Source organism: Artemia franciscana, chromosome 8 (assembly GCF_032884065.1).
Source record: "Artemia franciscana chromosome 8, ASM3288406v1, whole genome shotgun sequence".
Taxonomy (NCBI): Eukaryota; Metazoa; Arthropoda; class Branchiopoda; order Anostraca; family Artemiidae; genus Artemia; species Artemia franciscana.
Genome location: NC_088870.1, coordinates 28,606,417 through 28,629,991, shown reverse-complemented (window position 1 = coordinate 28,629,991; position 23,575 = coordinate 28,606,417). Strand labels below are relative to the sequence as shown.

At 35.8% G+C, this 23,575-nt stretch overlaps 1 protein-coding gene across 3 annotated transcripts in view; it reads right to left on the bottom strand.

The window, feature by feature from the left end:
- Window positions 1–23,575, bottom strand: part of LOC136030244 (beta-galactosidase-like) — a 123,805-nt gene that overhangs the window by 71,820 nt on the left and 28,410 nt on the right. For all 3 annotated transcript variants that reach the window (XM_065709071.1, XM_065709070.1, XM_065709072.1), the window contains exons 2-3: window positions 15,801–15,970; window positions 1,268–1,422 (exon numbers count right to left, since the gene is read on the bottom strand). In XM_065709071.1, the coding sequence (XP_065565143.1) occupies window positions 1,268–1,422; window positions 15,801–15,887 (242 nt within the window). In that variant the 5' untranslated portion in view covers window positions 15,888–15,970. The remainder of the gene's footprint in view (window positions 1–1,267; window positions 1,423–15,800; window positions 15,971–23,575) is intronic.

Sequence of the window (23,575 nt, the reverse complement as noted above, 5' to 3'; positions counted from 1 at the left end):
GAAGGGATTACGTTACATGACTTCGTCCTCAACACCCAGCTACTGTCACTTACCAGACACCTAACTCAAGTCAGCTCACTGCACGAACTCTTCGGTGATTCGCCCACCCAGCCCACATACCGGCAGAAACACCAACCAGAATAGCCTTTAGTTTCGATCCTTTGACGCACGGCTGAAAGCGTCTGCGTGGAAAGCCTCGTTCTAGATGGAATGATAGCCTTGTTCACTTCCTGTAATTGCGTTTCAAATAAAGCTATCATACTAGCTCAGGACCGCCTGGACTGGAGGCAACGAGTGGCTTCTCTATCTACGCTGGATCACCAGCAGGAGTTATAAATCAAGTCAAATCAAGTATTTTTCCGTGTTTTCCGAGAGAGGAGGCAATTTTTCATGAAAGGTGAGCCGGATTTACCGTCATTATTTGAAAAAACAAAAAACAAATAAAAAAAAAATTTAACTAAAAGTAAGGAGCAACATTAGAAGTTAAAAGGAAAAGAAATTATTCCATAATAATTGCTCTTCATGTTAAAATTTGACTATTTGTCGTAATTTTTTTAGAACGACTCCTGAAACACAAGGGCCATTTAATTAGAACAGGAAGCTTTTTTACAAGTGCTAAAAACTTTAGGGTGAAGAGAAAGGTATTGCGAAGGGGGGGGGCAAACCCCTCATTTATGAAGGCTGCTCCTTATTTTCACTTATAAAAAAAATCAAGATTTAATTTGCTTTAAGATCTGAAAGTTTACAGTTTTCAATAAGATCATTCCAGAAAGATTTTTAGACAAAATTAACTTCGTTTTTCTCTTATATGTCAAATATTTAGCAGTAAATGTGGATAACTGATTGACAACTGAAATTTTTCTCCGATATTGCCCCCTGAGGAGATTATATATCCCTTAAACGGTATGTAACAAACTTTTCCTTCATGACAACAGATATTAAAAAAAAAATCGTCCCAAATCATGGATTCTAAGATGTTTACTTGTAAACTTAGCGCAATGGACCCCCTCCCCCAGCGTAAAAGTAAATATACTACTCTCAGTATATAACAAATAGTATACTAAACAAATTTATTAACATCAGTCCGACGGCTCCTCTCCACTGTTAAGGAGAAGCAGTGAAGTCTGAACCTCACAAATACATTTTTTAAAAATCGGCGATTGAAAATTTCTCTAGTCCGAACCAAAACATCTGTAGTATTAGTGCTTTCTTTATACAGCCATGGAAAAAATTCATTTTACATCATTTCTAGAAAGAAGTCACTTACGTTTGCACAGCATTGAGTCCAGCGTAGCGCATTTTGTAAAATCTGTCCTTCCAAAGTTCTCTTGGAACGCGAAAATAATGCATCGACCCAGACACATAACGAAATGGCTTCGAATCCAGTAAAAAGTCATTTCTTTCATAGTCAATAACAAATCGCTGCAATATTTAGGTCAGATTAAAATATTAAAATAAGTAATAACAAAGAGTGTCTCATTTTGGCTTAAATTAAACAGAATAAAGTTGAAAAACGGTTTTGATAAAACACCACTGTTCTGGATTGAAAAACAACCTGAATAAACTTAAAGAAAATCAGTAAGGAATACTGGTAAGGTCTCAATGAGAAACAACCTCAAGACAGACACCATTACGAGAAAGCTATCATTAAGCTTCTTCAAAGGGAATTTTCAAAAGTGGTGGGTGCAAAAGTGACAACTACCGAGACTAAAGACATACATTCAAGCAGCTGGCGGCACAAACACATTTGATATTAAAAGAAGAAAAAAGCCGTACCCTAGTGCTTTCAAATACATAAAAAATAAGTAGGAACACAGCAAAGAGTAAACGCAATTCTGGCTGCAATGTACTCGTTTCTGCCAGTCTTAAAAGCAAAAGTACCAGACAATGCTTTGATATATACTGCGTTGCAATCGCAGTAGTAGCAGCAGTACTAATCGTAGTAATCACAGTCACCGGTTGTGACAACTCGTGACTGCAACTGCTACTGCTTGTGACTGTGACTACTGATATTAGTAATGCTACTACTACTGCGATTGTGACTGCAAACATTACTTAAATTTCCACTATTACAACTAAAACTGTTGAACTCAATGAAGAAATTTTAATTGCGTCTTGCTTGTCAAAATGGCATAGTGCATCCAGGTTGTCAAAAGGGCTAATTACGGATGGCTAAGGTTATTAAGTTGAAACCTTCAGGGAATATCTAGAGAGGTGTTGCAGTGATCAAAAGACACTAGGTACATTCAAGTTGTCAAAAAAGCGTATCTGGACGTATCTATACTAATCTATCTATACTAATACGGAAGAGGTGGTCGTATAAACTTTGGAAGAGTCTCATTTGGTTGAAAATTGGAAGTTCGAGTTTCATTTTTAGGAGTCAAAAGTGATCGAAGATCAAAATTTTGAGATAGCTTTTTTCTTCAAAATAGTCCAAATACCATATAAAAACGCCTTCCGGGTTGCAACAACCACCGAGATCCCAGAGGTAAGGACTGTAAGATAGTTCCACTGAAAATCCCACTCCCCGTAAAATTTCTTGCGGACGATTCAGCCTGAAAAATTATCCTTAGCATACTTTCATTTAGAGAAGACTTTAATCTCTATTCAGTTTCTCGATTACTCTGGAGATAACCCCTCCGTAGAATTTTATCCAGAAATTAAAACACACGGAAAATAGCTCCAGGATACTTCCTCCAGAACATCGCCACATGCGAAATTGAGTTGGCAAAGAGCATGTAAGACAATTAAAAAGAATTTCATATATGATTTCTGTCAAATCCCCCAGAGTAAAATTTTCTCTTGAAAATTCCCCCTCGAAAATTTACCTCCCCAAGGAAGATTCTCCCGATGAAAACGAATCCTGAGCACAAAATCCCGCCCCCATACTGTCTGTACACTTCCTAATAACAAATACTATACGTAAACAATGGGCAAATTTTATAATTTACAGGCCTCTCCTCACGGACTGTGGGTGGTAATTTTACCCCTAAAGACATGGTTGTTTGATCTTTCAGCTATCTATATATATACAAATGTAGTGTCTGTCCGTCCGTCTTTCTGTCACTATGTATGACGTCAACATATAAAAAAAAATTAACTAAAAAACTTAAAAGAATTAAAAACTATCTTTTATAAAAAAAACTGAAAAAAGAAAAAAAACTAAAAGAAAACTAAAAAAAGGAAAAAAAAACAATAATAAAAAATTAAAAAACTAAAAAAAGAAAACAACTTAAAAGAAAAATACAAAAACTAAGGATAAACCATAAAAATAAAAAAAAAAAACAAAAAAAAAGGAAAAACTAAAAATGAAAAAACAAAAAAAAAGAAAACTATAAAAAGACAAAAAGACAAAAACTAAAGAAAAAAACGAAAAAAACTAAAAGAGAAAAAAATAAAAATATAAAATAGGTAAAAAACTAAAAAAAAAAATTAAAGACAAAAAACTAAAAGAGAAAAGAAAACTAAAAAAAGAAAAAATTAAAAAACATAAATTAGGTAAAAACTAAAAAGAAAAAAACGAAAAAAACTAGAAAAAGATATTAAATAAAAAAAAACTTAAAAAAGAAAAAACTAAACATGAAAAAACTAAAAAAGAAAAAAAACTAAAAAAGAAAAAGAAAAAAGAAAAAACTAAAAACAAAGAAAAAAACTAAAAAAGAACTATACATGACGTCATATTCAATATGACGTCAAAAAATAAAAAATAAAAAAGCTAAAAAAAGGAAAAAACTAAAAAAAGATGAAAATCTATAAATGACGCCATGTTTGCAACGCAAAACCAGGCTTGCGGCTGATAGATATAGTAAAAAAGGAAGGTGTGTCGCTGTATTACAAAAGCAATGCGTGTGTAATTATCCTACAATGTCACCAAAAAGGGAACACCAGGAGGAAACACCAGAGCAACGCAAAACCAGGTATATCCGCAAGTTTTACGCAGTTAAAAATTAGCACCTTGCATAGACGTTGCTGTGGCACGTTCCGGAAAAAAACTAAAAAATAAAGAAGAAAAATAAAATAAAGAAAGAAGAAAAAACTATACAAAAACTAAAAAAAGGTAAACAACTAATAAAAACTAAAAAGAAAAAAATAAGTTCCATAAACGAAATCAGTTTCAAGAGGAGAAAAATCATTGTACAAGTTTCACGAAGAGAAAAATCAAGATGCAAGAAATTTCTCGAACGAAAATCAGGACGGAGCAGGTTCCAAGAACAAAAAAAAGTAGCACGCTAAAAGTTCCATAAAGAAAACCAGTTTCACTAGGTGAAAAAATCAATGAACAAGTTTCACAAGGTAGAAAACAACGTGGAAAAAGCTTCACAAACAAAAAATTCGGCGTACAATAAGTTCCACGAAAAAAAATCAGCATGCAAAGAGTTTCATGGAGAAAATCAGTTTCTCGAGGAGAAAAAATCAATGTACAAGTTTCACGAAGAGAAAAATCAATATGCAACCAATTTCACGAATAAAAATCAGTGCGCAACAAGCTCCATGAACAAACAAGAGCTAAGAGCTCATATGGCACTTGTGACGAGGCGAGAAGAGCTAAGAGGCAAGAGATCATATGGTATGAGCTCTAACAAAATTCTATGAATCAATAGATTGATTTAAAAAGAAAATAAGAGGCTTAATGCCGGTCAGGATTTAAAATAAGAGCTCTGAGTCACGATGTCCTTCTAAATATCAAAATTCATTAAGATCCGATCACCCACTCGTAAGTTATAAATACCTAATTTTTTCTAATTTTTCCTCTCCCTTTAGCCCCACAGATGGTCGAATCTGGGAAAACGACTTTATCAAGTCAAATTGTACAGCTCCCTGACACGTCTATCAATTTTCATCGTCCTAGCTCGTCCAGAAGCACCAAACTCGCCAAATCACTGAACCCCTCCCCCTAACTCCCCCAAAGAGAGCGAATCCAGTACGATTCTATCAATCACGTATCAAGGACATTTGTTTATTCTATCCACCAAGCTTCATCCCGATTTCTACACTCCAAGTGTTTTTCCTAGATTTCCCCCTCCAACTCCCCCCAATGTCAAACGATCTGGTCGGGATTTGAAATAAGAGCTCTGAGACAAGAATTCTCTCTAAAAATAAAATTTCATTAAGATCCTATAATCTGTTCGTAAGGTAAAAATACCCCAATTTTCATGTTTTCCAAGAATTCCAGTTTCCCCCTCCAACTCCCCCCAACGTCACAGGATCTGGTTGGAATTTAAAATAAGAATTTTAAAGCACAAAATCCTTCTAAATATCAAATTTCATTAGATCTGGTCACCCTTTCGTAAGTTACAAATACCTCAATTTTCAAAATTACCCCCCTCCAATTCCACCAAAGAGAGCAGATCCGGTCCGGTTATGTCAGTCACGTATCTTAGACAGGTTTTTATTCTTCCCATCCAGCTTCATCCTGATCTCACCGCTTTAAGTATTTTCTAAGATTTCCAGTCCCCCCCCCCCAACTGCCCCCCCCCATTTACGCTTGATCCGATTGAGATTTAAAATAAGAGATCTGAGTTACGAGGTCCTTGTAAATATGAAGTTTCATGAAGATCCCATCACTCCTTCGTAAGTTCAAAATATGTCATTTTTTTCTTATTTTTCAGAATTAACCCCCTCCCAATAGATCGGATCCGTTTCAATTATGTAAATCACGTATGTAAGGCTTCTGCTTATTTTCCCCACCAAGTTTCATCCCGATCCCTCCAATCTAAGCATTTTCCATGATTTTAGGTTCCCCACCCCAAAATTCCCCCAACGTCACCAGATCCAGTCAGGATTTAAAATAAGGGCTTTGAGACACGATATCCTTCTAAATATCAAATTTCATTGAGATCCGATAACCCGTTCGTAAGTTAAAAATACCTCATTTTTTCTAATTTTTCAGAATTAATCCCTCCCCCAACTACCCCAAAGAGAGCGGATCCTTTCCGGTTATGTCAATCATGTATCTAGGACTCGTGATTATTTTTTCCACCAAGTTTCATCCCGTTCCCTCCACTCTAAGTGTTTTTCAAGTTTCAGGTTTCCTCCTCCCAACTCCCCCCCAATGTCACCAGATCTGGTCGGAACTAAAATAAGAGCTTTAAGCCACGATATCCTTCTAAATATCAAAATTCATTGAGATCCGATCACCTGTTCGTAAGTTAAAAATACCCCATTTTTTCTAATTTTCAGAAATACCCCCCCAACTATCCCAAAGAGAGCGGAACCGTTCCGTTTATGTCAATCATGTATCTAGCACTTGTGTTTATCTTTCCCACCAAGTTTCATCCCGATCCTTCCGCTCTAAGTGTTTTCCAAGTTTTAGGTTTCCCTTTCCCAACCCCCCCCCCCCCAATGTCACCAGATCCGGTCGGGATTTAAAATAAGAGCTCTAAGACACGATATCCTTTTAAACATCAAATTTCATTGAGATCCGATCACCCGACTACCGACTTAAAAATACCTCATTTTTTCTAATTTTTCAGAATTACCCCCCCCCCCCCCAACTACCCCAAAGAGAGCGGATCCGCTCCGATTATGTTAATCATGTATCTGGAACTTGTGCTTATTTTTCCCATCAAGTTTCATCCCGATCCCTCCACTCTAAGTGTTTTCCAAGATTTTAGGTTTCCCCCCTCCAACTCCCCCCAATGTCATCGGATCCGGTCGGGATTTAAAATAAGAGCTCTGAGACACAATGCCATTCCAAACATCAAATTTCATTAAGATCCCATCACCAATTCATAAGTTAAAAACACTTGATTTTTTCTATTTTTTCCGAATTAACCCCCACTCCCCCCCAGATGGTCAAATTGGGAAAATGACTATTTCTACTTTAAGCTGGTCTCGTCCCTGATACGCCTGCCAAATTTCATCGTCCTAGCTTACCTGGAAGTGCCTAACGTAGCAAAACCGGGACCGACAGACAGACCGACAGACATACCGACAGAATTGGCGATTGCTATATGTCACTTGGTTAATACCAAGTGCCATAAAAATCACCATGTAATAAGTTCCATGAACAAAATCAATTTTACGAGGAGAAAAAATCAACGTAAAAGTTTCAGGAAGAGGAAAATCAACATGTAACTAGTTTCAACAACAAAAATCAGCATACAACATGTTCCACGAGCAAAAATCAGCACGAAAAGCGTTTCATTAAGAAAATCAGTTTCACGAGGAGAAAAATCGATGTACAAGTTTTACAAAGAGAAAAATCAATATGTTCTAGAACAAAAAAAAAACTGCGCGCAAAACCAGCGAGAAAAATGAACATGGAACAGTTTCATGAACAAACATAAGCACGCAATAAGTTCAAGGAACAAAAAATCAAGACACTACAATTTCCATGAACAGAGTCAGTTTCATGAGGAGAATAATCAACATACAACAAGCTTCACGAACTAAAATCAACATGTAACAAGTTCCACGAATAAAAATCAGAACGCAACAAGTTCCAAGAATACAAAATCAGCGCAGGTGTGAATTGACATGGTGTATCACGGAAAGAAAACTTGCAAAAAAACATGAATCACTGGATTTAAATCATATTTTTATCATGAAAATTTCTGGTAAAAATGTCTTAGGAATGATAATATGTATAACTGGGGAGACATGGGGTAGCCACATATTGCCATGGCGGCGTGAATTGCTTGGAATAACATGTTCTACACCTTAAAGTTAAGGTAAAAAAAAAGGTAAAGGATACGGCATTAGACTTTACAGTCCCTACCGGCGGTGCTGATTCGTCGTTTCTTGGCCCTTCAGCCAGGAAGTGCAATGGGGGGTTGGGGGCCAACCATCCTGTGCTTTCGCACACCCTTCCTGTTTACCTTCCCCAGATTTCTCCAGGTACCCATTTAAAGCTGGGTCGACTCTGGCTAAGCTTACAGAGTCACGCCACAGACTCCAGTCCCAAACCGAACAATTGGGTACACTGGGATTCGAACCCGCGTCCTTTCAGACAAAGGATCCCAAATCCAGCGCACCAACCGACTCGGCTAGGACGGCCGAGTCGGTTAAGGTGGGAAGTGTTAAATAAATTTATCGGCAGTCGCGGGGGGGAGGGGCTGAAATCTAACAATTAGTCAAAAGAAATGAGAGTTTTTCATTAGAACCTCTCAGAAATGCCTCTTAATATTGCTTAAATCCATCTCTAATAGCCCTCCCCCTCTGGAATTGCTTGCTAGGGTAGGCTAGCCGCATACTGTTATTACGGTCTGAATATGCACAGCCTTGGCACAATTAAACGCGGAATTTTCATTAAAAGCTCTCATAAATATATCTTAATATGGATTCAATTTATCTCTAATAACATCCTCCCCCCTCTGGAATTTTTTTAATGTTTCGTTTTTTCCGTTGATGAGTTGTAGCTGCTTTTCTGAGTTTTAGTAACGCTTTTTAATTTTTTTTTATTAATGAAATTTGTATGTATAAATGTTTGTATCCTTTGAATTGAATGGTCCAGGATAAAACTTCGATACATTTCACTAATACAATTTCAGCATCTCATGGCCTATGCACATGAGTATGCACATTGAAGAATGCCCTTAATATAAGTGTAAAATTCTGTGTAGTAAAGAGAAAAAGGTAAAACTTTTGGTCATGTATGAAGGTGTAGCATATTCCAGCCATAACTGTACTTTGGCTTTTATTTGATCTCTGATAGTAATATTATCTGTCTCTAAAACATCACTCAACAAGCAGGTGTACTTCAAATGTAAGCAAATTTCAGTAATCACCCTACTTGTCAGTCATTTCAGTCATAGGAAACATGTAATACATTTAATCTCTCTAGTATGCACGAAGAAGAGATTACCCTTGCATGCAATAGCTTATTTTGTAGAATTTATTTCCTGAATCATAATATTAGAAATAGATGATGGTCCAACTGTCTAGGGCGTAGTTCCATTGGATGGAAATTGTCCTTTTCGAAACCTAATGGGGACAAAAATCATTAAAATATAAAGATTCCCTGAGAAAAACGCCTTGAATGAAAATGAAATCACGAAGAAAAATATACTTTGAAAAAAAGAAATGAAATTTCTCAAATTATCATGTAACATTCCTTGTGTACATTGTCTTTATGTAGCACCCTCGTGTGCGCTGCCATTATGCAACACCCACGTGTGCCCCTGTCGTTACGTAACACCCACGTGTAAGATTACTTCACATCCCTGTGTGCACCGTCATTACGTAACATCCCACGGGTGCGCTGCCATAATATAACACCCACGTTTGGCCCCCATCATTACGTAAAACCCACGTGTAAGATACGCGTGCTATAGTATTGCCCAGATGTGCGTAATAACGTCTTGAGGGGCTAGTAGCTCTAAAAGTTTACCCCCTATCTGTCTTCCCAGATCGAAAGGGTGGTCACTAATTACAGGATGAGGGTAAGGATGGCTTCAGCCTTGCACAAGACTAAAAACTACGAATATTTTGTGATAGTGTCTTTCTCTGTCAGCCCAAAATTTTATTAGTGAAACTAATATTTGAAATTAATTACGCGTCACTGCTGTTGCTTTAAAATTTTGTCTGATTACTCAAATTTTATCCAAAATTTAATTACAATCCAGCATTTTAATACTTCAGCAAAAAACTGGAAATGAAATAATTCACTGCAGGTGATAGATTCTTTAACAATGGTTTCAGCTAAAAGAATTGAGTCTTTCGATTTTGCGACAATGTATACTAATTTATCACTTAATGTAGTGTTAGATAATTTAAAAACTGTTATCAAGAAATCTTTCCTCTTATCTAGTAAAAGGTTCTTAAAAATAGACACATATAATAAAAAAGCTATATGGACAAATTGCTTTAATACTACAGTTAACTTGAGATGTTACAGCTGGGATATGATTTTTGAGTTATTAGAATGTGTTTTATACAATACTTATATAAGATTTGGTGGTGATTTGTACAAGCAAATTGTGGGAATTCCCATGGGGGGGGAACGCCAGCCCATTTATAGCTGACTTGTTTTTAAGTCAACTAGAATATAAATATATGATGGATAAGAATAATCCAAATAATTTAAAACATGTTTTGCCAAATAATAAAAGATATTTGGATGATATTTTGGTCTTAAATTGTAAGGATTTCATTGATATTTCTAAAAATATATATCCATCAGAGCTTATTCTTGAGCCTAGTCATGGCGCTGGTCATGAAGATCATTTCTTAGATTTAAATATTAATATTTGTGATAATAATAAATTAAGTTTTAAAATGTATAATAAAACGGATGATTTTGATTTTGAAGTGATTAGTTACCCATTCCCTGAAAGTAATATACACTCAAATATCACATATTCAGCGTTATTCTCACAGTTACTTCGTTATGCAAGGATTTGTAGTAATTGTATTGATTTTAAAAATAGATGTAAAATCTTGAGCCAAAAATTGATATCAAGAGGTTTTTCTGCAAATAAATTAACTTGGAAATTTAAAAAATTTAGTTTTCATTATAACGAACTTTTAAATAAATATCAAAAGAATTATCTAGAAATACTTAAAGAAATTTTCAACTAATTTCAGAGGTTCGAGAAATGATGTTGCAGCGCCATTTATTTGGAATTGTGTTTCTAATTTAGCGGATTTTTTTAAAAATTAGCCACATGGTAAAGATGAATTCTATAATTGTTTAGTTAATTCAGGTTTTTTGCAATGTGTTAATATTTGTGATTTGGTAAAATTTATTATATTTAGTTTACATATTGTTCCTAAAAAGAGGGATATATTAACAGGATAAGTTTGTTTTGGTGTTACTTGGTTGTTTTACATTTGCTGTTGTTTTTTTTCTTTCATAGGGATGTATTTTGGGGGTGATACCTGACACGGGGATGCCATGGATATTCTGTGGTAGCCACAACACTTGGCTGGGTAGAGAATTTAAAGTGGCGAAACCCTATGGGCCAGTGTATTCTCCTGATGAGCCCTTGTGTTGGGTTGTTGCCTCTGAATTATTTGTCTTTATTATTTTTTCTATTGTTTGGTAAGTGACGACTTATACTTATTGACGACATGACTGCCTGTCCATGGATTATTCTTTATGGTTGATTGTGTATGGCTATGCTATTTGACCTATGTGATTGTATGGATGAGTAGGGTTAAGGCCTCATTCAAGTGCTGGTCTATATTAATCACTAATTTAGGAAAACAGTCTTCCTTTTCTCCTTCTGTCTCTCTTTTTTTTTGTGCGTGTTTGTGCTGTTGCATTGGTGATTTCTCTTTTCATGATAGTATTAAGTAACAACTGTGTCAATTAGAAACGATAAAAAACAAATGAAGAAAAAATTAAAAAAAAAAGTTTTTCGAAGTCAAGTAGCCGTATCAAACAGTTTTGATACCAATAGTTAAATAAAAAGAATCACATTTTAATGCTGATTTTAAATATATTTTGATACCAATAGTTAAATAAAAAGAATCACATTTTAATGCTTATTTTAAATATATAAGTTTCATCAAGATCAGTCTTACCCATCAAAAGTTACGAGTCTGATAAAATTTGCCTCATTTTAGAAAATAGGGGGTAACACCCCCTAAAAGTCATACAATCTTAACGAAAATCACACCATCAAATTCAGCGTATCAGAGAACCTTATTGTAAAAGTTTCAAGCTCCGATCTGCAAAAATGTGGAATTTCGCATTTTTTGCCAGAAGACAGATCATGGATGCGTGTTTATTTGTTTTTCTGTTTATTTTTTTTCCCCAGGGGTGATCGTTTCGACTGAGTGGTCCTAGAATGTTGCGAGAGGGCTCATTCTAACGGAAATTAAAAGTTATAGTGTGCTTTTTAGGTGACCAAAAAATTGGACGGCACCTAGGCCTCAAGCTCATTTTTTCCCAAAAGTCACCGGATCAAAATCTTGAGATAGCCATTTTATTCACCATAATCGAAAAACCTAATAACTATGTCTTTGGGGACGAATTACTCCCCCGCAGTCCCCGTGGGGAGGGCTGCAAGTTACAAACTTTGACCTTTGTTTACATATAGTAATGGTTACTGGGAAGTGTACAGACATTTTCAGGGGGATTTTTTTTTTGGTTTAGGGGGGAAAGTTGAGGGGAGGGGGTTACTTGGGATATAGCCATAAATCTTGAGATAGCCATTTTATTCACCATAATCGAAAAACCTAATAGCTATGTCTTTAGGGACGAATTACTCCCCCGCAGTCCCCGTGGGAGGGCTGCAAGTTACAAACTTTGACCTGTGTTTACATATAGTAATGGTTACTGGGAAGTGTACAGACGTTTTCAGGGGGATTTTTTTTTGGTTTAGGGGGGAAGTTGAGGGGAGGGGGTTACTTGGGGGGATATTTCCATGGAGGAACTTCTCATGGGGGAAGAAAATTTCAATGAAGGGGGCGCAGGATTTTCTAGCATTATTTGAAAAAAAACAATGAAAAAATAAATATGAAAAGTTATTTTTACTGAAAGTAAGGGGCAGCATTAAAACTCAAAACGAACAAAAACTATTACGAATATCAGGGGTTTACTTCCTCGTAATACCTCACTCTTTACGCTATTAAATAAAAAAAACAAGTTTTTTTAACTGAAAGTAAGGAGCGACATTAAAACTTAAAACGCACAGAAATTACTTCGTATATGAAAGAGGCTGCTTCCTCATCAACGCCCCGCTCTTTACGCTAAAGTTTGACTTTCTCTCAATTCTTCTTTTTAAACAGTAAAAAACTTTAGCGTAAAGAGCGGGGCGTTGATGAGGAAGCAGCCTCTTTCATATACGAAGTAATTTCTGTGCGTTTTAAGTTTTAATGTCGCTCCTTACTTTCAGTTAAAAAAACTTGTTTTTTTTATTTAATTTCTGAACGTTTTTGAATCAAATGCATGTTTTGATTTTGGCTCTCCGCAGAGGAATAATCAATACGAAATTTGCATATTTTTTTTTTTTTTTTTTTTTTGGCTCAATGGCTTTCTCATAATTTTGATCGAATGATTTTGAGAAAAAAAGAGCCGGGGACGAAGCCTAGTTGCCCCCCGATTTTTTGGTTAATTAAAAAGGCAACTAGAACTTTTAATTTTTTACGAATCTTTTTATTGGTAAAAGATTTACGTAACTTATAAATTAGCTTACGTAAAGAACTTTTGTATTCTCTTGTTTTTATTACATATATGAGGGGATTCGCCCCATCGTCAGTACCTCACTCTTTACACTAAAGCTTAAATTTTATCCCAATTCATTAAGAATGACCCCCTGAATCACAAAAGACGTAGAATAAGTAGTTGAAATTACTGAAAATACTTTAGCGTAAAGAGCGAGGTATTAGAAGGAGGTGAGCCCCTCATATGGGTAATAATTTCTGTTTGTTTTAAGTTTTATTGCTGTTCCTTACTTCCAGCTGAAAAAGCTTTTTCACTTTTATTTTTTAATTGTTTTTTTTTTAAATAATGCTAGTAAATCCTGCTCTCCCTTCATGGAAATTTTCTTCTCCCATTACAAATTCTCGAAGGAAAGTTCCCCCAGCATATCCCCCTCTTCTCAACCCCTCCCCCAAACCAAAAAAATCCTCCTGAAAACGCCTGTATACTTCCCAATAACCATTACTATATGTAAGCACAGGTTAAAGTTTGTAACTTGTCGCCCCTCCCACGGGGACTGTGGGGGAGTAAGTCGTCCCCAAAGACATAGTTATAAGGTTTTTCGACTACGCTGAATAAAATGGCTATCTCAGAATTTTGATCCGTTGACTTTGGGAAAATAATTAGCGTGGGAGGGGGCCTAGGTGCCCTCCAATTTTTTTGGTCACTTAAAAAGGGCACTAGAACTTTTCATTTCCGTTAGAATGAGCCCTCTTGCAACATTCTAGGACAACTGGGTCGATACGATCACCCCTGGGGAAAAGAAAAAAAAAACAAAAAAACAAAAAAACAAAAAAACAAATAAACACGCATCCGTGATCTGCCTTCTGGCAAAAAATGCAAAATTCCACATTTTTGTAGATAGGAGCTCGAAACTTCTACAGTAGGGTTCTCCGATACGCTGAATCTGATGGTGTGATTTTCGTTAAGATTCTATGACTTTTAGGGGGCGTTTCCCCCTATTTTCTAAAATAACGCAAATTTTATCAGGCTCGTAACTTTTGATGGGTAAGACTAAACTTGATGAAACTTATATATTTAAAACCAGCATTAAAATGCGATTCTTTTGATGTAGCTATTGGTATCAAAATTCCATTTTTTAGAGTTTTGGTTACTATTGAGCCGGGTCGCTCCTTACTACAGTTCGTTACCACGAACTGTTTGAAAGTATTTTTAGTAATTTCAACTATTTATTCTATGGCCTTTGTGATTCAGAGGTCATTCTTAAGGAATTGGGACAAGATTTAAGCTTTAGTGTAAAGAGGGAGGTATCGACGAGGGTTGAACCCCCTCATATACGCAATAAAAACGTACGAATATAGAAGTTCGTTACGTAAGTTAATTCGTAAGTTACGTATATTTTTTACCAAAGAAAACGTTCGTAAAAAATTAAAAGTTCTAGCTGCCTTTTTAAGTAATCAAAAAATTGGAGGGCAACTAGGCCTCCTCCCTCGCTCCTTTTTTCTCAAAATCTTCCGATTAATTGCAATTAATTAACATGCAAATTTCGTTTTAATTATTTATGTTCGGAGAGCCAAGATCAAAACATGCATTAATTCAAAAACGTCCAGAAATTAAACAAAAAAACAAGTTTTTTAAATGAAAGTAAGGAGCAACATAAAACTTAAAACGGACAGAAATTACTCCGTATATGAAAGGGCCTTTCCTCCTCAACACCCCGCTCTTTACGCCAAAGTTTCTTACTGTTTTAAAAAGTAGAGTTAAGAGAGAAGAGTCAAACTTTGAGTCAATCTAGAAACAGTAAAAAAAAAAAAAAAAAAAAAAAATGAGCGCAAAGAGCGGGGCGTTGAGGAGGAAAAGCCCCTTTCATATACGGAGTAATTTCTGTTCGTTTTAAGTATTAATGTTGCTCCTTAATTTCGTTTAAAAAAACTTGTTTTTTTTTTTAATTTTTAACACCTAGGACGGGTAGGAATATAGTCCTATATTACTTCAAGCTTAAAATGAACAGAAATTACTATCAATGAACAAATGTACCAAACAATCAGTATACCAAAAACACAGATTCCGTGCAACTCTTCTTCAGTATTAAACTGGGGCATGAACTCTAACATAAATTAAACTGGAACATGTACTTTTTCATCAACATATGCTAAGGTCTTGTTTTCAGGAAACCATTCTTTACATGCAGACGTTAGACAATACTATAGCATTTTGTAGAGCGCAGACGTTTCAAAGTTGTAAGACATGGACAATTTCTTGTGTAAAGATTCATTATTTGTGCAAAAAAAAAAAAAAAAAAAAAAAAAAAAAAAAAAAAAAAAAAAAAAAAAAAAAAAAAAAAAAAGCCAGTGTGAAGACTATGTACAAGGGTTTATGTACATACAATATATTGTTCTTAAATACGCTTCGGCAATTCTGTTAACTAATACAGGTTGTTAATAATAGGTAATAGCCCTAGTTCCATGTAAAACAAAATTGATAGTGTACACAGAAACAAGAATTGTAATCAGGACCAAGCAATAAGTAGGAACGTACGGAAAACTTTATTTTTTGGGGGGAGAGAGGAAATTCTACAAACACCAAAATGAGCTAATTAAACAGAAAATGAAAAATTTATCGCGAAATTTCAGAATGTAACACACCAACACCCCCCCACCCTCTGCAAGTATTCTTGATAAAAAAAGCAACAAACAAAATTTACTTTTATCATGACTAGTCGTTCTCATTAAGTTAAGACACATCTTACCGCTTTGCCTCGTTGGTCGGTATTTGATGAAGACAGAGCGCAAACACAAGACAAAATAAAGCACTTTATTGAAACGGAGTGAAACATGGCAGTGGCGATGCGTTTTAGAATCCAACTTCTTTATAAGCTGACACTGCTATTATTCATCAAAATGAGACATTGAGCTACACCTGAAATGCCAAACATATCATTTCAATTTTTTCAAGATTTTGTCTGTTTTAGACAAAGGCGAAAGAATTATGAATAGGGATTATTCATAGATTTATCTCATGTGTCAAGCGCTGACAAACCCTAGGGTGCTAAATTGAATTCATTTTTAATTTAGGAGAACATCATATATTTTTATAGTAAGAATAGTCTACCAGCCAGTAAATCCTTTCTAAAAAATATTTCTTTTATTAAATTAAATAAAATTAGAATCTCCAAATGAAGTAATCAAGTTCAATAAGAGTGGATATAGAAAATAGATATTCATTACAACAGAACAATAATAGAAGCCATTTGTGTCTAGACATGAGACTGCATCTGTATGGCGCTCGCTTATCTTTAGGGTTATCTTTATGATCATAGAAGCAGAGCTAATGTTTTGATTTGATATTGAAAATCAACCAAGTACCAACCTGTGACTTCACAAAAAAATTGTACCCTACCCGCCTATTAATATTTGGCTCTACTTGCATTCAATGTGCATCCTAAGACAGGGTATGCGTTCATTGTTACTTTTAGTAAATTACTATTAGATTCAGGGGCTTTTCTAAAATAGGCTGAATTTTGTACCGTCATGCCAAGTATTTAAAAAAAACGATATCAATCTTTTATCTAGAATATTATTTAATTAAAAAAAACTGTTCATATGTGAATATCCTTTGTGTTAAAAAATAATATGACTAACATATCATTACTATTTTTTCAAGATCTTGCCCGTTTTAAACGACGGCGAAAGAATTTGAAATAGGGATTATTTGTACGTTTATCCCAATTTTCAAGTGCTGACCAGCTCTATTAAGACGAATTGAATTCATTTATTATGAAATATACTGTTCTGTACTGTACTGTTTATACTGTGTCTTATGTCTGTTCTGCAAACTTGTGCATTTAATGTTTTTCGAAATTGTTCTGTAGAATATATTTGGTTTTCATGAAAATTCTATAAAACCAAAAGTTAGCTAAAACGTTTCTTTTTTAATTTAGTGAGACTTCAGCCCCTTGCGTTCATCTAGAATTGGTAACCTATACATAATAAGATAGTCCTTTCATCTAGAATCCTATTTGAAAAGGAATTCTCTCGAACCATTTTGTAAGTACTATCTGGGAGCAATGGTTTTGTATATTTAAATATATGAAATGTTATATAAAAATATATGAAAATTTTTTTCTGGCGATGTGAATTCATTTGTCAACTTTGAATTGTATTTTAAAGGTTGAAATAGATGAAAACGACAGCTATCAGATTCTAAGAGCCTCTGGTCGATAAAAAGCAAAAAATCCCCCGAATTTAAAATATTTACATTAAACTCTGGAGCAGTTTCGGGAAAAAATTACCAACAAAGGTTCTTGAGTTGTTTTTATTCAGGTAACTTACATCAAATAGACGATTGACCAAAAAGAACAAACATAATGAGAATAAAAAAAAACAGGTAGCCTACCTTTATATCATTTTCAGCCTTAATGTTTCAGGCTTTCAGTTAGAAATTTTTTTTATTTAATTTCGGATCATTTTTCAAACAATACCGGTAAATCTGGTTTTTCCTCTATGAAATATTCCCCCCGCACTCACGGGAAAATCCCCCGTGGAAATTTCCTCCCATGTAAAATACACACACCTTCGTAAAATTCCCTCCAGACAGTTCCGTCCTCGCTCAAAATTCCACCGTAAAATTTCTTGCGGATGATTCAGCCTGAAAAATTCTCCTTAGCATACTTTCATTTGAAATAAACTGTACATTCTAATCGTTATCTATATCACTCCGGAAATCCCCATTCCGTTCAAATTTTTTTCCTGGAAATCCAAAAACGCTGAGAATAGCCTCCAGATAATTCTCCCAGGACATCTCCGAATGCAAAATTGAGTTGGCAACGAGAAAATATAACCATTAAAACAATTTCGTATTGGAATTCTGTCAAATCCCCCCAGTGTAAAATGTCTCCTGGAAAATTCACCCCCGGAATTTTCCCTTCCCAAAGAAAATTCTCCCTATGGAAATCCACCCCAAGAACAAATACCACCCCACCCCACCAAAAATGTCTGCATACTTCCCAATAACAAATACCTACGTGAACAATGGGCAAATTTCAGTACTTATAGGCCTCTCCCCATGGAGTACAGGCGGTCATTTCACCCCAAGGTCATAGTTATTGGATCTTTCAACTATACTGGAAAAATTGGCTATCTCAAAATTTTAATCAGATAGCTTTGAGGAAAAAGGGCCCTGGGAGGGGGGCTAGTTACCCTCCAATCTTTTTGGTCACTTAAAAAGTGCACTAGAAACTTTAATTTCCATTCGAGGGCACCCTCTCCCCATCTTCCAAGTCCATTATTTCGATACGGTCATCCCTAGAAAAAAAAACAGCAACAAATAAACACAAATCTGTGATCTATCTTCTAAAAAAAAAAAAAAAAAACCAAAATTGCACATTTTTGTGCATAGCTCTCAAAGGGATTACACCTGTTTGAACTTTTGAATTGTTGAACTTGATTCCTTAACCATGAATTAATTCAGTTACTACAGAAATTGTGCAATCTGATACTTGAATTTATCACACAATCAGATTTTTGACGTTTTGAATTGATTAAATTAGATACGATAGCCAAGTGTGGTGTGTAGAGAAAATTGGATATAATTTGCCTGCGCGTTAATTACGCTGTTTAGTGTTGAGAAGGATTAGCAGTTGAGCCGAACTCGCACAGTTTGGACTGATTGTTCACTTGGATACATTAGTGAGGCTGGGCCCTCACAGAAAGATAAGTTTCTTTCACTTTATAATCTTTCATTTATAAGGCATGAATCTTGCAAACATTAAAATCGGTGATTTATTCCTAGCCAAATTTGCGGGCTATCCCTCTGGCCAATTCGAATCCTAGAGGTAATGTCAATGAATACCGGAGAATGCAAATTTGTTGTTTTTGCTACGGCAAAAAACACGATCGTCGGCTTGTATCAGTCGCTAATCTTCTTAGTTTTCACTAATGAGAAGGAAGCATCAACAAAGAAAACTAAGCGTGTAAATCATGCGTTTGATGAGCTAGAAAAAAATCCTGATGTTTACCGGCAGTTTCTAAAGAAAGGGCAATATTTGGTAACGGATAGCCAGCTTTCGAATCCCACTGCTAATCTCCGTAGCCTAGTGGCCGCTACAGAGAATGAACTTGCGGCTACAAAGCAAAATATAGCTGAATAAATCAAGAAAAAAATTGATGAAAAGCTTAAAGATTTGACATCCCAAACTACAGCTAATATTCATGCTAATTTTCCGGTTGAAACGATGGTTTCTGAAATTTATGATGCAGTACACATTGAGTTTCAGCCCAAATTTGAATTAATCGAAAAACATCTAAAAACCTGTATGCATATGATTGAATTATTACGAAACCGTGTTAATCACCTTGAGCTGAAATTAGATGACATAGAGCAGGAAGGGAGAAATGATTCCCTGCTATTCAACGGTGTCAAAAAGATTTATTCACAAAGTGTTGGTGATGCTATAAAACACGCATTGTTTGTAAAGATGGGCCTAACTAATATTGCCGTTTCAGACATAGTTAGTGTTAAGCGATTTAGTGTTGGTTCAAATATTGCACAAAGACCAGATAGAGTCGCCCCTGTCCTCGTTCAGTTTGGATCAAAAGAAATAGCCCGCCATGTATTTAAAGCAAAGAAGCAGCTTATTGGCTCGGGATTCTTTGTTGCCGAGAATCTTACTAAACGAAAGCGTGATCTTCTGAGCGCTTCAAGAGATAAGTTTGGAATTCGCAGTGTGTGGTCCGATCAAGGCCGTATTTTTGTGCGCGAAACCGATACTGCTCCAATTAGGCGGATCTGGTCTATTGATGACCTTATATAGTATTTCTGATTTATGCGTTTTAAAATTGTTTTTCTTCCATTCTTCTTTATTTCTTTTCTATTATTATTTTTTAATGGTATTCTTTTTTCGCATTTTTTACGCATATTTATGTTTAATTTATTATTTAGATTCATTATTATCATTTCTTATCCCCATGATTTATCTGTCTTCCCTGTTTACTCTTCTTCCTCTGTTTTTTTTTCCTGTTTAAGCTGAAGTGTTACTTTTTTTTATGTGAAAAATGATAACGTCTGATCAAGATCGTTTTATTCTTCAGGATTATTTATCGAGAGGTATTGCTGGTGATGATGGTATAACGAGTGTTGAGCTGAAGCCTATGAGAGAAAGTGATTATATTCGGCTACCATATAATAAAGATATACATGAAAGGAGTCTGCGACTATGTTCTTGGAATGTCCACGTAACTACTAGTTACCTAGATATTTTGGAATTATCTGATCAATTTTCTTCTTCTTTTGATATCATAGGATTATGTGAAACATTTCTTAGCTCAAACCAGTCGATCTCTCTGTATTCATTTCCAGGTTATGATCTTCGTATCAAGAACCGAGTATTGATGGGTCGTGGTGGTGTTGGTTTCCTTGTAAAGAATGGGCTGAATTATCAGGAAAGGGATGATCTTAGTATATGGATGGAAGGTAAGGTTGAAGTTTTTTTCAATTGAAATTGAATTTGTTGGGAAAAAGAATATAATTAGTATGGTGTGTAAGCCACCCAGTGCTCACTTGGATGATTTCGTGGGAGGAATGAGTCAGCTGATATCGAAAGTACCGTCTGGAGCAAGTCATATTGTTATGGATGATTTTAACTTTAACCTGTTGGATGTATCTAGTCATAATGTTGATTTTTCAAATTTTATGATATCGAATGATCTATACCCGCTTGTGAGTGTACCTACGAGAATAACTGGACATACTTCAACCTTAATAGATAACATTTTCGTTCGTTCTGCTAATTTGAAGCTTTGTTATGCTGATGTTGTGACTTTTCCTGGTTCTGACCATCTTCCTTTGGTTGGTGTTTTGAAGTGTCAGTTAGGTAGACCCAATAAAAAGAAAATAAAGACAAGGTTGATGAAAAAAGAGAATCTTCAGAAGTTTGTGGAGGAAGTTAGTGTCATCGATTGGACACCTGCATTTCTGAAGAAGAATCCCCTACGAGAGCACTTGATAATCTAATGACTATTATTTTACCTATTTATGATACTGCGTGTCCCATTAAGGTAATGAAAGTGAAGAAACAGGAGCCCCGTAAGCCATGGATAACAAGTGAAATACTGGAAGAGAGGCAGCGAAGGATTGAGCTTTATCAAGGATATCTAGATGATAAAGTGATGCTTCATTTCAATTGTTTAAAAAGCAACGCAGTTTAGTGAACAAATTACGTCGCAAAGCTATGGCTGAATATTATGATTTAAAGTTTTCAAATAGTAAAGGAAATATGAAAGAAACCTGGAAACTGATTAAAGAAGTGACTGGCGGGAATGCTGATACTAGGGGGGGGATGAAGTACAACTTGAGGGCTTCGCCCGTGAAGATGAGAGTGGAATTGTAAATAAATTTGGTAGTTTTGTCTCTAATATTGGTTGTGAAGTGCAAAATAGTGTAAAAATAGATGTCAACAGGTTCAAGAACATATCATATGTGATAATAGAGGTGAGAGTTTTGAATTAGCGTTTAATCCGTGTACACGTGATGAACTACTTAAAATAGTTAAATCTCTTAAATCAAATTCTGCTGGAGTAGACGGTTTATCTCTTCTCGAGCATTTACAGCAATAATGCATTATATACTACCGTGCCTGCTCTTCATCATTAATCTGTCACTTGAAAAGGGCAGTTTTCCTGATCAGCTAAAAGTTGCGAAAGTGATACCACTTCATAAAGGTGGCCCTAAAAAAGAAATTGAGAATTGGAGACCAATTTCTATTCTTCCATTGTTTTCTAAACTACTAGAAAAAGTGGTTCATAATCGTCTATATGGCTTCCTACAGGCTAATAGTTTACTGAGTGAGACCCAATTCGGATTTCACAAAGGGCACTCGACGACGAATGCTCTGAAACATCTCGTGGAATCAGTGAATAGTTGTATAGATAGAGGTGAAACACCATTATCTATATTTATTGATATTCGTAAAGCATTCGATACAGTTGATTTTCAAACGCTAATAAGTCTGTTGGAGTCGTTAGGTGTCCGAGGAAAGTACCTGAAATGGTTTGAAAGCTATCTCACAGGAAGATCTCTCAAAGTAGTCTTGAGTGATGTGAACTCAGCAGCATTTCCAGAGATGTGTGGAGTACCACAAGGTTCAGTGTTGGGTCCGCTTCTTTACCTTATCTGTGTTGATCTCATGCGTTTTTACCTGAAAGATGTGTGTCTTACCTCGTTTGCTGATGATACCGTTTTAACTGTGTATGCCTCATCTGTGGATTAGCTGGTGAGAAAAGCGAATCTTGCACTGGAAAGGCTAGAGGTCTTTACCTCATTAAGTCTACTGTGCGTAAATGTGCGCAAGACATTTTTAATGACGTTCTGCAGAGTTGGTACATCGCTAGATATGTATGGACTCGTAACTTTATGTGGTAAACCAGTTCAGCTAATTGATCATCTCAGCAATCTTGGTTTTTATCTGGATTACCACCTGTCTTGGAGATGTCACAGTGACGCTATTTCATCAAAAATTTCCCGTGGGGTTGGTATACTTCGGCGTCTGCAGCACTTTCTCCCACAGAGGATACTTCTAACTAAATATTATTCGTTTGTTTATCCATATATCTCTTACGGCTGCCTCCTATGGAGCAGCAACTTCTTATCCAACTATAGAAGAGTGCAAATTCTACAAAATAAAGCTGTTAGAACAACAGGTAGATATGTCCAGAATGTGCATGACACCTGTGCTTGCTTTACGTTGCTGAAGCTACTTAATGTCGGTCAGATAAGAGATTACCAGGATGCTGTATTTGTGTTTCAGTGTATGAATGGCCTAGCCCCGGATGTCTTTAAGAGTTTTTACCAAACAAATAGTGATCTGCATAATTATGGAAAACGGCATAGTAGTGATATCGTTGTGGATTTACGTCATGGTACCCGGTCTTCATTCTCAATTAAACACCTGGGTCCAAGTGTATGGAATGAATTACCAGTGAGCATTAGGGCGGCGGAACACGTACCTCAGCTTAAAAAGAAATTAAAAGATTATTTTTTGGGGATAAATGTTGAATTTTACTATGGGTGGTAGGGTGATTAGGTGAAGAAGGATGGGTTCGGGAGCAAAGAGCAAAGAATAGATAACTGCATTCATCAAAAATCGCAAAGATACAACTCATCCGATTCGGGACTCCCGGTTTCAACATAAGGAGAAATTCGCCACCAATCTTCAACAACTTTGGCATCGAGTTCGTGGAGAGTTCTCAAGGAAGCTTTACCGTCGTCCACGCGGACTTCAATTCTTGCTCTACAGGTTAACGGGACTGGGGTAAAAGATCCACAGAAAAAGGCTGAAGCTCTTACTAAGGCATCTGCTGAATTTTCGAATCTGGGTGACGACAGAAGGGAAGTGCCAAATTTTTCTGACCGAACCGATACTGTCCTGCATCGTGTGAATATTTCTGAACCTAAGATTCTTCGCATTTTGCGGAATATTGTTGTGACCAAAGCCACAGACAACATACCAAATATTATCCTTAAATCCTG